Source organism: Aspergillus versicolor, assembly GCF_001890125.1.
Source record: "Aspergillus versicolor CBS 583.65 unplaced genomic scaffold ASPVEscaffold_6, whole genome shotgun sequence".
Lineage (NCBI taxonomy): Eukaryota > Fungi > Ascomycota > Eurotiomycetes > Eurotiales > Aspergillaceae > Aspergillus > Aspergillus versicolor.
Window position 1 is genome coordinate 18887 of NW_024467529.1, and position 13783 is coordinate 32669.

At 51.5% G+C, this 13783-nt stretch overlaps 6 protein-coding genes across 6 annotated transcripts; 4 read left to right on the plus strand and 2 right to left on the minus strand.

Annotated features, from left to right (window-relative positions):
* Positions 1 to 395: 395 nt before the first annotated feature.
* On the plus strand, positions 396 to 2144 carry ASPVEDRAFT_84463 (uncharacterized protein; the record flags this gene model as incomplete). Its single annotated transcript, XM_040817537.1, has 1 exon — positions 396 to 2144. The coding sequence occupies one exon, from the start codon at positions 396 to 398 to the stop codon at positions 2142 to 2144; it is 1749 nt and encodes a 582-aa protein (XP_040668759.1).
* Positions 2145 to 2838: 694 nt separating this feature from the next.
* On the plus strand, positions 2839 to 4710 carry ASPVEDRAFT_62905 (uncharacterized protein; the record flags this gene model as incomplete). The annotated part of the gene is made up of 4 exons (XM_040815644.1): positions 2839 to 2845; positions 2889 to 2969; positions 3023 to 3168; positions 3223 to 4710. 4 exons carry the CDS (start codon positions 2839 to 2841, stop codon positions 4708 to 4710), a joined length of 1722 nt encoding a protein of 573 aa, XP_040668760.1.
* A 674-nt stretch (positions 4711 to 5384) lies between these two features.
* ASPVEDRAFT_84465 (SDR family oxidoreductase) lies at positions 5385 to 6252 on the plus strand (the record flags this gene model as incomplete). The annotated part of the gene is made up of 2 exons (XM_040817538.1): positions 5385 to 5512; positions 5541 to 6252. 2 exons carry the CDS (start codon positions 5385 to 5387, stop codon positions 6250 to 6252), a joined length of 840 nt encoding a protein of 279 aa, XP_040668761.1.
* A 156-nt stretch (positions 6253 to 6408) lies between these two features.
* On the minus strand, positions 6409 to 8538 carry ASPVEDRAFT_712576 (uncharacterized protein). Its single transcript, XM_040816105.1, has one exon. The coding sequence runs from the start codon at positions 8436 to 8438 to the stop codon at positions 6624 to 6626; it is 1815 nt and encodes a 604-aa protein (XP_040668762.1). The 5' UTR covers positions 8439 to 8538; the 3' UTR covers positions 6409 to 6623.
* On the minus strand, positions 8539 to 9726 carry ASPVEDRAFT_712611 (uncharacterized protein). Its single transcript, XM_040816106.1, has 3 exons — positions 9469 to 9726; positions 9263 to 9414; positions 8539 to 9199 (listed from the first exon to the last, which is right to left on the minus strand). Exons 1-3 carry the CDS (start codon positions 9596 to 9598, stop codon positions 8639 to 8641), a joined length of 843 nt encoding a protein of 280 aa, XP_040668763.1. The 5' UTR covers positions 9599 to 9726; the 3' UTR covers positions 8539 to 8638.
* A 1584-nt stretch (positions 9727 to 11310) lies between these two features.
* Positions 11311 to 13659, plus strand: ASPVEDRAFT_93638 (uncharacterized protein; the record flags this gene model as incomplete). Its single annotated transcript, XM_040818764.1, has 5 exons — positions 11311 to 12431; positions 12529 to 12778; positions 12830 to 12881; positions 12930 to 13170; positions 13227 to 13659. Coding segments are annotated over 5 exons (2097 nt in total), but the record flags the coding sequence as incomplete, so codon positions are not given.
* Between the last annotated feature and the right edge of the window lie 124 nt (positions 13660 to 13783).

Consider the following 13783-nt stretch of genomic DNA (forward strand, 5'->3'; position numbering starts at 1 on the left):
AACCCTGTTAAATGTCGGGGACAATCAAACCAGAGGATGGCAATGTTTCGGTATGTCGAATATACTATTTTAAGCTCTTTTAACGTGCTGGTAATGTGAGTAGCATAGGTGAGGTCATATAGTCGGCTCTCACAGTTATGGGAAGGGGAGTATCCCAGCATGAAACACTTCTGGCTGAAACAGATCTATTACAAAGTGCCTTTGACGTAACTGGAAAATATAAGATTTGATTGGCCGAAAAGAGAGTCCACTCTGCCGGATTTGGAAGGTTTCTCGGCCGCTGCTGCGAAAGCAGACTGTCCCCCAGGATTTCCTTCATATTCAATCACTAGCCACTTCTGTGTTACCCCTGCCCGTGATTTGCCAGTCCAAATCCAACTTCTATAGAATATTCCATGGAGAGCCCGGGGAAGAGAAAGCAACTGGCTGGTACTTCCCGGCTTAATCTCAACCGGTCGAAGCTAACGAGGACCCGTGAAGTACAAGCATGTCAGCAGTGTCGCTCACGGAAGGTCAGATGCGACCAGTGCAAGCCCCAGTGCCAGACCTGCATAGCGCACCGTCGTCCTTGCAGTTATACAGGGTCGGCTGGCGCCCTTCGTTCGGGAAAAGTCAGCTCTAAGGACACTGAGCGAGAGCTGGGTCATAAAATCTCTCTTAACCAGAATGGTTTGCTTAAAGCCACTGTTGGCACCACCCCACGATATTTTGCAAGCTCCTCGTGGATAGCTGCAGTGGAAGGCTGTGACGTGAACGGCGCTGATTTTGGTCCCGACGAGGCCAGTTCAGGGTATCGTCAATCTCCGGGTGCAACAATCGGAGATTTCATCCACCTTCCCGAAGTTGATCACCTCATATCGTGGTATGCGACGAATTGTCACTTTTGGCATCCATTCGTTGATATAGAAGAGGTTACCTCCTCCGTCCAATGTATACGCAATCACGGAAAGAGTTCGAGCAGCAGATATGCCCTGGTTGCAGCAATATGCTACTCGGCCGTGTCCTCTATCAACGTCTCAGGTGAATGCAAATTGTTGAGCTCTACAGCATTGGAATGGAATGCAACTGCCAATCACCTATTAATCTCAGCCGGATATCCTATCTCTCCAGACCTGGACAGCCTCCAAGCAGCTTTCCTCCTCGCCACCCCAAGTACGGCAGAGGAACGTTCACGCTTTGATCCAGGCCCGGTGTGTGTACTCGTGCGAGCTGCGCAGTCTCTGGGCCTTCATAGGGAGCCATTGTCATTCCAATTATCTGCCCGCAATGCCGATATTCGTCGGGTGCTTTGGTGGTCGATCTATGCGCTGGATGTCTCATATGCAATGGCCCATGCACTTCCACCGCTCATATATCCGGCAACCTCTGATGTGCGCGTTCTCGATGGCACTCACACATTAGATCGGAAATTAATCACCACCATCCACAGAGTGAGCGTGGTAATGTCTAGGGCCTTTTTGGAAATATATGGAGCTAGCCAGCCGACATACCGGCAGATCCAGTCCCTGGACGCCGAAGCGGCAAGGATATGCTCCGAAGAGGTTACGGACTCCCACGCCTCAGCTACCACCGCTCTTGAACGATTCATTGCGACGAGTCGGAGAATGTGCTGCTTCAAAATGATCTTTGTCCTACACCAGCCCTACCTCCGGGCCAACCAATGGCCGACCGATGCCAGGAAAAAAACACTCTCCGCCTGCCAGGGTTATATCGACGAGTTCGTGCAGGCAATTCAGGACATGTCGTTATCACCGTATCGATGGGTACTTCGCCACTTCAACATGATCCATCCCTGTGCCATTATACTTCAAGACCTCATCCAAAATCCCGGATCAGCAGAATTGCATGACCTACGAGAAACCGTAGACAAGTGCTTCTCAGCTCTATCGACTGACTCACCACCGAACTGGACAAGTTTACAAAGACTTCGAGACAAGGCATGGGCAGCGAATCAATGGCACTTGGATGGCGAGGTCGACACTCTTGACTGGTTGGATACAGGCCTCTTGGACTGGGATCCGCTATTTGCCTCCTTTAACTGGGACGACATGTTACTGTTTAGTGGTGAGTTCCCCTTCTCTTTGAGAATGGTCGCTAGCTCTGACCCAAGTTTATCGGGACATCAGACAACAGCGACAATGTAGAGTAGCTCCAGTACTCATGAGCCTTCCACCGTAGCAAGATCAGTCAATTTCCCCACACCACTATACAAAAACATCATTGGTTTACGTCGTACCACCATTGACCTTATGCCTGTGCAGCATACGTCACAGAAAGTCTGCATGAAGTATCAGCTTATAAAACTGCATTCCAAGCCCATTTTGAACCAAAGTCATGGTGAAGGCCTCCTTCTCCCCACTGGCGGCCGAGAAAGTTGCTGTTTTGGGATACGCCCGGATCATTATCCTCAACGAATCCTAGGACCAAGGCTTATTCCACATTACGAGGTAAGAAATAGCACATAGCCAAGCAAGCTGCTAGAATCACTAGCTGCGGGTCGTTGGCCTTCTTTCTCCACGGCCGAGAAACCTGCCTGTTGAGGTAGACACTGGGTCCCGCTCTTGATGGAGGCCTAGGAATCATATGGGAAAAGCGCAGAAGAACGGCCGACTTGGTAAGCTCGTCAGGGTCTGACGAGCATAAGAAGCGGCGATGCCCTTAAGCATTTTATCGTTACAACCTCACGGCACGCCCATATTATATCATCCTACCTCAATAAATTATTGATTTTGCTCCCTACAAAATAGTTGAAAATGGATCCTCCGAATGTTCATACAAACACCTTGATCATCGGAGCAGGACCAGCCGGGGCAAGCTTGGCTGCCTTCTTAGGCCAACATGGTGAGCTTGCTCTCTATTTTAATAAGGCAGTATACTAATATATATAGGGCTCCATGGTCTAGTCATATCTCAGGCACCCGGGACAGCAGATACACCAAGAGCTCATACGTTCAATCCCTTTGGTTTCGGTATGTGCAAAAAGTGTCACATTCCCCGGTGCTACCCACTAATACGACGTTAGAGTGTCTCCGCGATCTCGGACTCGAGGATGCCGCTTTGCAAGTGGCAGTGCGAGGTGAGGTGTTTCAGTCTATGCGCTGGTGCCGCTCAATGAATGGGGCCGAGTATGGGAGGGTCAGAGGGTGGGGTGAGCATCCGGCCTGTCGGGTAAGCGTCCTGAGATACACCATAGCCATGCTGCTAACGATGTCTATGATGTAGGGAGATGTCGAAAGTCTCAGTCCATGTAAGCATGCCGAGTTCCCGCAGTCTGAGCTGGAGCCTCTGCTTGTTAAGTATGCCTCGCATCATAACTTCCACGTGCGATTCTCAACGGAGCTGGTAAACGTTGAGCAGACCACCTCCGAGTCCAACTCGGTGCGGTATATTTGCACCGTCCGCGACCTCATCTCAACCCAGACATTTCAAATCCACGCAGACTATCTTTTCGGCGCAGATGGGGCCCGGAGTCACGTCGCCCGCTCGCTAGGATTCAACTTCAGTAGCCAGCCTAGTGGCGGGAAAGCGTGCAATGTGCTCTTACGTGCGGACCTAGGGCACATCATGCACAGGGAGCGCCAGACAGGCCTTCATTGGATTGCTAAATGTGACCGGAGCTCGTTCCCAGGAATGGTTGCGCATATGAGAATGGTTCGACCGTGGAATGAGTGGATTGTCGTGGGATTTGGTGAGAAGGGATCTAATCCTTTCGAGGGACTGACAGCAGAGAGCCCCGAGCTTGTTGATTGCGTACGGGAGCTCATTGGTGATGAGGGGGTTGAGATTGAGGTTGTTCGCGTGGATCCGTGGACTATTCGAGAGAGTGTCGCAGACAGCTACTCACTCGGCGGTGAAACTGTATTTCTTCTCGGTGATGCAGCGCATCGGCATCCACCTGCCTTTGGGCTGGGAAGCAATACTTGCGTTCAGGACGCTTATAACCTCGCCTGGAAGGTGGCGTATGTCGCCAAGGGCCTGGCTGGTGCAGGGCTATTGAGATCATACAGCCTTGAGCGCCAGCCAGTTGGTGCCACGCTAGTCCGTGAATCGAACCAGGGGATCAGAGCACACGCGCAGGTTTGGCAATCACTCGGCATGTTCGCTCAGACCCGCGCTGAGGGTGTAGAGCAGCTCGGCATGCTCTCTAAAGCGACAGTTGAGGGTGACACCGCCCGAGCAAGTCTCGACGACGCGTTGAAACGCATAGGCTACGAGATTCAGAGCCTAGGTATCGCTTACAATCAGTGGTATAATTCAAGCGCCGTATACACTCAGGACGAGCCAGGTGATCGACCACAACTAGAAGCCGACCCAATTGTTTGTCCACAAGTCACAACATACCCAGGTAGTCGCCTTCCACATGCTTGGTTGGATGTTCCGACTCGCCAAAGGACAATTTCAACGCTGGATTTGGCTGGGAAGGGCGCCTTCTGCCTTTTGTTCGGCGTTGGAGGGGACGCATGGAAGCAGGCTGCGAGGGCCGTCACGGCTGCGACGGGGATTCCTGTAAATGCGTATGGGATTGGCTTTGGACTTGATTATATCGACATCCATCGTGACTGGGCCGCGAAACGGGGGGTGGAAGAGAGTGGATGCGTGCTAGTCAGGCCTGATCGGTTTGTGGCCTGGAGGTCACTTAACGCTGTTTCGGATTGCGAGGGAAAGCTGAGGAGTGTGCTTGATCTGATATTGTCCAGACATGAGTTGTGAACCATTTACTTGTACTGACTTTGTTGGATTTATTATGAGTTTGACTTGTGGGAATCGAGTGAACAGTTAGGTGTTAGTGAGATATAGGAATAGTAGTGGAAGCATACCACCAGTGTATTACTTATAACATAGTATTGTCTGCGAGAATCGAGTCGAGACGCAAAGGCCGCATCTTGATGGTCTACAGAAAGTCTATTGGACTGCTTTCTGTCAGGTTTTGGCCACTGGTCCTGCATGGCAAACCGCGATCGGCTTGTAACCCGAGTCTCGGCGCGCGTTCGGGTTCCCGGATGTCGAGGTGACCTTGATTCTACGTTCCTATAGTATCAATTATTCACAGATATCACTATCTGTACTTTACGTTCCGGACAAGCGCGCCCTGCCGGCGTGGATTCCGTAAATCGGCCGCAGCACATTCCATACTTGGAGCGGCAATCATCGCCGGCCGAGATAATTTCCCTTTTGGGTTGAAAATTGCTCCCAACTTGAGCTTATTGGCGGTTAAGTACTTTCAAGATATTGTGTGGATCGTGGTGGTTCCCGAACCACAAGTATAAATACACACTGGCTTCAGTGAAAAGCTGCCAGTCATAGTCTGCTTGTACTTATTTCACCATAGCGTTTGCTGCTTCATTCGGTCTCTAAATTTTGTCCATCTTTCTCCAGCGCCCAATATGTCCTTGCCCAGAGTCCTTGTAGTTGGCGCCAGCGGTGCTGTTGGGCGCGAACTCCTGCAGCAACTGCTCGCCCTTCCTTCTCCGCCTCAAATTCGCGTCTCGACTCGCAATACAGCAGCAGCAAAGTTCCCCCCTGGTGTTGATGTTGTTCAGGGGAGATCTGTCCGATATCTCCTCGTATCATCGACTTTTCGCCGGTGTCGATCGCGCGTTCCTGTACTCGACACCCGAAGCCCCTCTCGGGCAGCTTTTTACTGCAGCAAAGGACGAGGGGGTTCAGCATGTGACGCTTCTGTCGTCTTTGTCGGTTGAAGATGACCCGGATGGAATGATAGGCACCGCCCAGCGGAAAGTGGAGAATGCTATCGTCAATGCTGACCTTCTCTACACCTTCATTCGCGCGGGCAATTTCTGTTCAAATACTTCTCTTTTTTGGCTCCCCCAGATTGAAAATGTGGGGAGGCTTTGGATGGCATACCCTGATGCGCAGAGCGCTCCCGTATCTGAATCAGACATAGCGTCCGTTGCTGTCATCGCCCTCACTACCGACCAACTCGTCAATCAAGCCATCCCTGTAACAGGGCCCGGCTGGATCAGCCACCGTGAGCAAATGCGAACGATCAATCGCGCTCGCCAGATGGACGGAAAGCAGCCAATAGAGTTTCTTATAGTTAGCCCGGAAGATTGGAAGTCGAGAACTTCGGACTTCATTCCCGAAGATTTGCAGAATCAGCTGCTGAGGTTCTGGGCGTTGGGCGAGCAAAAGAAGTTGGCGTTCCAGCCTTCCGAAAGCGTAACAGGAAAGCCATCGCAGTGTTTTGAAGACTGGCTGGCATATAACAAGGCAGCATTCTTGAGATGCTAAGACGCCACTCTCAGTGCCCGCGTATATCTCACCTGGAACGCGAGTTTGCTATGTGCCATCTCTATACGTTGTGGCTATATTGGGCTTTTCCGTGTTTGGTAATAGAGATTTCTCAATAAATAGAATAATAGAATGTAAAAGTAGCCTGAGCGGGGATGGTTACTTATTTCTTTTTGGTATTCTCAGGTAGAATACGTACATTTAACGTTCTGTAAAGACCAGCTATAATGATAATGTAAGTCAGCCTAAAAGAAATGTTTCTAACCTTGAGTATCTAGTAGCTGTTCTAACCCAAGTTTCTGCTATTATGGGATAGTCAGCGAGACAACCAGCCAGCTATACAATAGGATCTATTTCAATATTTAAAGAAGCTAAGTCAACTGCAACGGAAAGCTATGCCAATCCTGCATCCAATGACCCCCCTTGGACGGCCAAAGCTCCCTGAACTCCTTCTCGGCAGGAACATCGCCCATCCAGTCATCCGCCAGTGCAATTCTCTTCCGCCAGCTATCGCGTTTATCCCGGAGACTCTCATGCACGAATACGCCATCCGGTGCGCGGAAAGCCTCCCAGATGGTCTCTCTCATGAGCGCGTGGAAGATCTCAAGCTTGCCATATGGGGTGTTCATGAAGACTTCTAACCTGAGAGTTTGCAGCAACGAAGACGGAGAAAACGAGTTTGTAACAGTGGAGAAAATAGACCGAACGAGCTTTTCATCAATGGCTAAATTCACGAGACAGGGTTTGATATCATCATTCATAGCTGTGCAGTCTAGCTCTATCGTAAGACTAGACAGAGATGCGATATCTAGCGCGCGGTAGATCTCCACTTCATGGGCATCACCTTGCGTCCGTGGAATCTGGATAGTCAAATCCCGGAGATGGTGACAGTGGGCTTTGATTTGATTGATTTGTTTAAGAGCGATATGTGGTTTCCGGCCTGGGCGGCGTTGTGGGCGGGAAAGCAAGAGTCCTAGTTTGCGGAGTTTTGTACCGTGATGCTCGAATGGGATATCGAGAGGCTGTTCGGCCCAGGGGGCTGAGATCAGAAGACTTTCGAGTGGAGGAAGTTTCGTAAGGAAACTATCAGGATTAGTATCCAAGTGGGCGACGAAGCCATATCGGCATCGCGGGGCCATGTTATTGGTGAATCGAAGCACGAGGCTCTTCAGGGACTGGAAATCATACGTCGAAAGCTTTGAGAGAAGATCGTATTTGTAATCGCCATGCAACTGGAACGTTGTCAGGTTGGAGAAAGGGGTATATTCGTTCCAGCTCTCGGTGCTCTCAGGCGTAGGGCCGTGCAGTGTTAGTGAGCGGAGACGAGATGGATAGACCGGCGGCTTCGTGAAAAGGTGCGTGCGTGGTGGTTTCAGTTCAGTATCGTCATATATTAGGGGAAACTCGTTCACGTATTGCATGTATACCTGTGTTAGGTTGGGTGCGAGTCCAGCAGCCATGCGCAAGACAGCGCGCTCGGTGCACACCGCGGCATTCTGCAAGTTCCCCATCCTGAATGCCAGGCTGGATAGCGAGGGAGACGTCGCAAGAGCGTACTCGTATGATTCGTAACCCGCAGGGAGAGGTGACGATCCATACAAATGCTTCAGAGTGGATGATCTTATGTGGATTCGGCATTTTGGGAGATGCTGATGCAGCACCCCCAGTATACATGGCGGGAACGCGGCCCATGCGGTCCAAAACAGATCTCTGAGCCCTGAGAGCTTCTTGATAAACCGAGCTAGTGGTTCCCATGCGGTCATTGTTTCGAGATCAGCTGGTTTAGGCCCCGGAAACAGGAGGTTAGAGTATTGAGACCTGAGGTCTGTCCATTCGTCTTCCCGGGGGCATGGTCGTTGAAAGGACAGTGGTATATCGGGGGTTTCAATATAGGATGCATTGTTGGATGTTGTTAATGGGATAAAGCCGTGAACAGTTAGTCGATGAACGGAAGAGTAAGCATTGTGTCTTTGGAGGATGCCTTCCCAGCGTTCAATGTCAACCAAGAGCCTGTTCTCTGCAACCGTCTCGAAGTGGATATTTCGGAAGCAGTTGCTCTTAGCGATGGCGCAGCAAGACTTGCTCGCGAGAGAAAAGGCATGCAAGCTGGGGAGGTGCTCGGAAGCCAGAATATCAGTCACAATCAGCAATACCTCCAGGGGTAGAGAATGCAAAAAAAGTGTCATGGTTGATGAGTTGATGGTCTAAAAAAGGACGTGTGATACAGCTTATAAGGTTCTTGACGAAGAGAGTCTTGATTGAGTTGTTCCGATGATCCACTCTGCGGATAGAGGGAGGGGTATCGCTTGGCTACCCCACCTGCATTTAGTTTCTTTCCCAGCTTAGGGCTCGCCGTGGATCCTTCAATACAGTCACTACCTCTACATCAAGTCAGAAACCCTCGCCATTCTCTACCTTCGTAGATCAATCGCCAGCCCCTAGTTCCTGCGCCATCGGCATCAGGATCGTACTGGAAAAGCGCATGCCCGCGCTTATTCTGTCCAGCCAGTTCGCGGTCTCTCCTAACTCTCATGTTTAATGGCAGGTAAGGAAACATGTACTCCACCGGCCGCCTACCCAGAATATCCGTGATGGCGTCCATGATAAGAGGAACCCGATTCGAGTACCTGAACCTATTATCGCGGCTTGACTTCCTTGGCGACATCACGAACAGCATTGTACCGTCGTCTGGGCGATTAAACAGGTTGGCTTGAATTGGAGGCCCTTCGGGCATTATATAGTCCTTGGGCTTTCTGCCGCGCTGCATTGTAGGGCCTGCAGGTTCTTGTTCACTCAATGCGTCGATGATTCGCTCTTCAAAGGCACTGTACGAGGCGACATGGTCTGTGTTGTCTGGACCGGGCGGATAGCCGTTGGCCGCCGTTGGGGTCCCCAGTGAGGGGACCCAATCAGAGTCACCATGAGAGTATGTTTCCCAGAAGTGTGCCTGCCAACGTGAGGGAATTCATTAATTAGGTGAACTGAGGTAATTTGTTAGGGTTTGACTTACCATCCAAACAGCCCGGCGAGACACAAGGGTTACCTGAGTGCATCCACAAAGACCACTCGTTCCCATCTGGAAGGCATTGGCGCCAAAGGTTGCTTGCCGTCTGACAGCCCGCTCGTCTCGCTCTATCCAGTGACCTACATCGTCCCATGTCACTGACTAATTAGCAACGAACGAGACTCAGTTCTCAACGCTAAGACACAACTCACAGTGAGCGAATTCCTGGACAGGTCCGTACTGGCCATCTTCCAGCCCTTCAGAGATGTCTGGTCTGCTGTCTTGCTTTTTGAAAACTAGAGGCAGATACCTGTTGGCCTGCGCCTCCGTCATCGGCTCCATGTCAAATCTTGTCGATTGTTGCCGATTGCGAAAGAACCGCTTGTCCAAGGTTTGTTCCTCTGCGTCGACAGACACGACCGATCGGTTATTCACATCGTGAATGAGCACGGGCTCGTAGTCCCACAGACGTGGAAAGTCGACACCTCGGAGCCCTGCGATCTCCCCGCATGGGGTTGTGCCGCAAGGGTCGAGCTCGCACGGCGCATAGCAGCCACTCCCAAGTTGCACTTCATCTGTCTCGTCTTGTCTAGAAGCGATGACGGAGTCCAGTGAGTCACAACTGCAAACTGGCAGAAGACGACAGGTGGATACAGAAAGCGGAAACAGTCATGGGGGCTTGTTACCTACCTGGATATCAAGGCCCCGGCAGCATGCTCAGACAGAAAAGCCGTGCAGAGCACGAGGAAGCAAATGTTGTAAAGCATCCCTTAAGTCTCAGATATGGGACTAGATAGAACGCGCTGTTGCCACTGGGAACAATTGTAAATGGACGGATGACACGGAATATCTACTGCCTCCAGGCCGCCCACCAAGAACCGACTAGTTATCCATCCATCAAAGAAATAGCTCCTGTAGCCTAGTTATATCTTGGCACGGCGTCTACGACGGGGTGATTGAGAGCAGACAGTTGTGATAGAGCAGGGTTTGATGTTACATTGCAGGTAGCGCTCCCTCGAGACACTCCAAGGACCATAGATAGAAACCTCCGTCCAGTTGGTCCTGGGCCCAACATGACTGGATAAAATGTTATTGGCGAGGCATCATATCAGTCAAAGTGGTTGATCTGGCTCCAGAGACGCTAAAGCCTGTTGCCGCAGGCTCCATGCATTGTAAGTGCATCTTGGCAATGGGCGGTTCGGGGGATCAGTCCGCTGGTTGGAGCCATTCAGCCCCTGAGAGTTGATTTGGAATAAAACCGCAGGGAAGTGACTCCAGCGAAGTTATTGGGAGTTTGGGTACATCGTCGGTTATGGAATGCATGTTGGTGACTGGACCTGCATATTGCCTCGCAAGCGAGTCTTGGCTGGGATATTGTACTGAGAACTATCGGATGTGCCTGCATCCGTGCTCTTAAGGTCAGGGGTCAAATTATGGCCCGGCTAGGAAGGGTCGAAGTCCTCAAAACACTCCATCCTGGACAATCCGGTCAGCTGGGCCTATTAAAGCCAAACGGCGACGGTCGATTGAGTACTCTCCCAACGCTTGTCAGGTTCCCTTCCCTCACAATGGCGCGCCAAAGTCGCACTCGTCCTTTGGTAACCACGCTCTTCTATCTTCTTCTGGTCGGTCTTGCGTCTGCACAAGAAACGGGTTTCCGTCGTCGCTGCCCTGTGACGTGCCAGGATGCTCCTTCCTCCGCAGACTGGGATTATTTTCCCCGCGTACAGGATCTCGACTCTTGCGATCAGGATATAATTTTCGAATTGAATATCTACAACGACGTGGATAAGCCGAACCCACACGCTGCACTAAGGGCCTGCACTGCCTCGTCGACAGCTACTGGGCAGCCGAAGAGGCCGCTTTCCAGGCTGCGACGCCACCTCTATCATGGAACACAGAACTCGGATGATCGAGCTCACTCAGCATTCGGGAAACGCCGGAATACAACGTCTGATGCAGTCCAAAGCCCTCGGAAAACAATTCAAATCCTGGAGTGGGACGAAGCCCCTGCTGGTCTGAGCCCTGGGAGTATCGCCTCCGCTGCCGGCGCTCTTGCCTCCAGGATAAACGAAGCCCCCAACGGCTTTCCGGAACATCTTTTTGCCAAATCTGGCAAGAACGTCGTAGGTGTCTTTGTCGGTGCTCAGTTTGAGAAGCCTACAGCTGCCGGATTGATTCGAGACTTTCTGGACAATGCTGTGCTGGGAAAGTCCGAGCTCGGACGGGTTGCCGCTGAGATCTGCGGCGGCGAACGCACCCCAAATCCACAAACCTTTGGCGTGGTAGCTGGCCGTGCTGAGGATCTAGGCGATATCCAAAGATCACTGCGCCAGTGGAATGAGGCCGGGTGTATATCTGCACCTCGCAACCGTCAAGGGTGGAAACAGACACTGCAAATGATACCAGCCACGGATATAGATGTTGGCGTGAATTCAGGTTCTACGATCACTACAGCCAGCGCAAACACCGTGTCTGCTGCGGTCTGCGAGGCGATCCAGGCGCAGCCGGGCGATGGATGCGAGGCCCTTGCAGACCGCTGCGGCATCACCATAGACGAGTTCGAAAGGTTCAATCCCCGCCCTGACGGAATAGATGTATGCAACCCCACATTTGCCGGAGAGCACTACTGCTGCACTGAAGGTGATCTGCCTGATTTTTCACCTCAGCCGAACCCAGATGGAACATGCAAACGGTACACCATTCAGCCCGATGACAACTGCTCTAAGCTTGGTGAGACATATAACATGGACAATGAGCAGATTGAAGAGCGCAACAAGAATACCTGGGGCTGGATGGGATGTGGCTACCTCGTTATTGGAAGCCGGATCTGCCTGAGTATAGGTGATCCTCCAATGCCTGCAGCAATCTCAAATGCGATATGTGGACCCCAAAAGCCTGGAACCCCGCATCCGGATGATATGAATGATCTAATAAACCTTAACCCTTGTCCACTGAAAACATGTTGTAACGTTTGGGGACAGTGCGGTATTACCGAGGAGTTCTGCACCGAAGCCCCATCAGACACTGGAGCGCCAGGTGCAGTGATACCAGGGTCCAATGGTTGCATCTCGAGTTGCGGTATCGATATAGTGAACAATAACGAACCCCCACCCCGCTTCATGAAAGTAGGGTATTTCGAGGCTTGGAATCCCGATCGACCTTGTTTGCACATGTTGGTAAGTTCAGACAACGAGGCTGGAAAGATTCACCACTAAATCTTGACCTAGCCTCGACATATTGACAGCTCTTTTACCCATGTGGTGAGTCAGTCATCTATCGTGGCTTTTCGCAACTGACAGATTACACAAGCACTTCGCCTTCGCGGGGATCACCGAGGACTTCGAAGTCGATCTGCTCGGCCTAGATGACATCTTTGAAGAGTTCAAAGCAATTCGAATCGGCAAGCGAATACTCTCGTTCGGCGGCTGGTCTTTCTCGACGGACTACGACTCCTTCCCCATTTTTCGGGAGGGCGTAACACCCGCACAGCGGCAACGATTCGCGGACAATGTTGTCCAGGTGTGTAGCATGGCGCCCAAATCGGTAGTACAGAATCGCTAATTAGGCCAGTTTATGCTGGACCACGAACTCGATGGAGTCGATTTCGACTGGGAATATCCTGGTCAGCATCCCTCACCACGGGCCTCTCTATAGCTAACATGGAGCATAGGAGCACCCGATATTCCGGGTATCCCCCCGGGATCACCTGAAGACGGGCCTAACTACCTGGAGTTTCTTAAGCTTGTCAGGGGGCAATTACCTGAGGGTAAAGAGCTTGGAATTGCAGCTCCAGCCTCGTTCTGGTATCTTCGCGGGTTCCCCATCGCGGAAATGAGCGAGGTGGTCGATTACATTATTTATATGACTTATGACTTGCATGGGCAGTGGGATTACGGCAATGAATGGGCCATGTAGGTTGTCATGCTCATCGCCGTTAATATTTGATTATACTGATTTGTTGTTAAAGCGAAGGATGCAGTGCCGGTGATTGTCTCCGTTCTCATGTCAATCAGACGGAAGTCGAGTACTCCCTTTCCATGGTGACCAAGGCAGGAGTCCCGGCGAGCAAGTTGATTATTGGAATGGCGCTATACGGGCGAAGCTTCCAAATGGAGCAGGCTGGATGCCACGGACCAGATTGTCGCTTCACCGGGCCAGACTCTGGCGCCAGGGCGGGTCGCTGCACCGAAAGCAGCGGGTATATCTCCAATTATGAAATTCGGCAAATAATAGCATCCTCGGGCAACGCCCAGTGGATCTCGGACGATGCGGGGGGCGACTTACTGATATACGACGATACTCAGTGGGTGTCCTGGATGTCTGAAGACAACTATAACGCACGTCTTGACTGGGTGCGAGGACTCAATTTTGGAGGAACCTCGGATTGGGCAGTCGACCTTGACGGAAATTATGACATCGGAGAAGGGCCAGGAGATCTCCGGGATACTGTCTTCATCAGCCCTGATCTTTACGAGATGGAGGAGCCTGTTGTGAAGTGCAACTTCTTCCCCTGCACCCTCGTGT

Coding starts and splice junctions, on each gene's coding strand:
- ASPVEDRAFT_712576 (XM_040816105.1), bottom strand. CDS start 8,438: ATGACACTTTTTTTGCATTCTCTACCCCTGGAGGTATTGCTGATTGTG.
- ASPVEDRAFT_712611 (XM_040816106.1), bottom strand. CDS start 9,598: ATGGAGCCGATGACGGAGGCGCAGGCCAACAGGTATCTGCCTCTAGTT. Junction 9,415..9,468: donor TGTCCAGGAATTCGCTCACT/GTGAGTTGTGTC, acceptor CTAATTAGTCAG/TGACATGGGACGATGTAGGT. Junction 9,200..9,262: donor CTCGCCGGGCTGTTTGGATG/GTAAGTCAAACC, acceptor TCACGTTGGCAG/GCACACTTCTGGGAAACATA.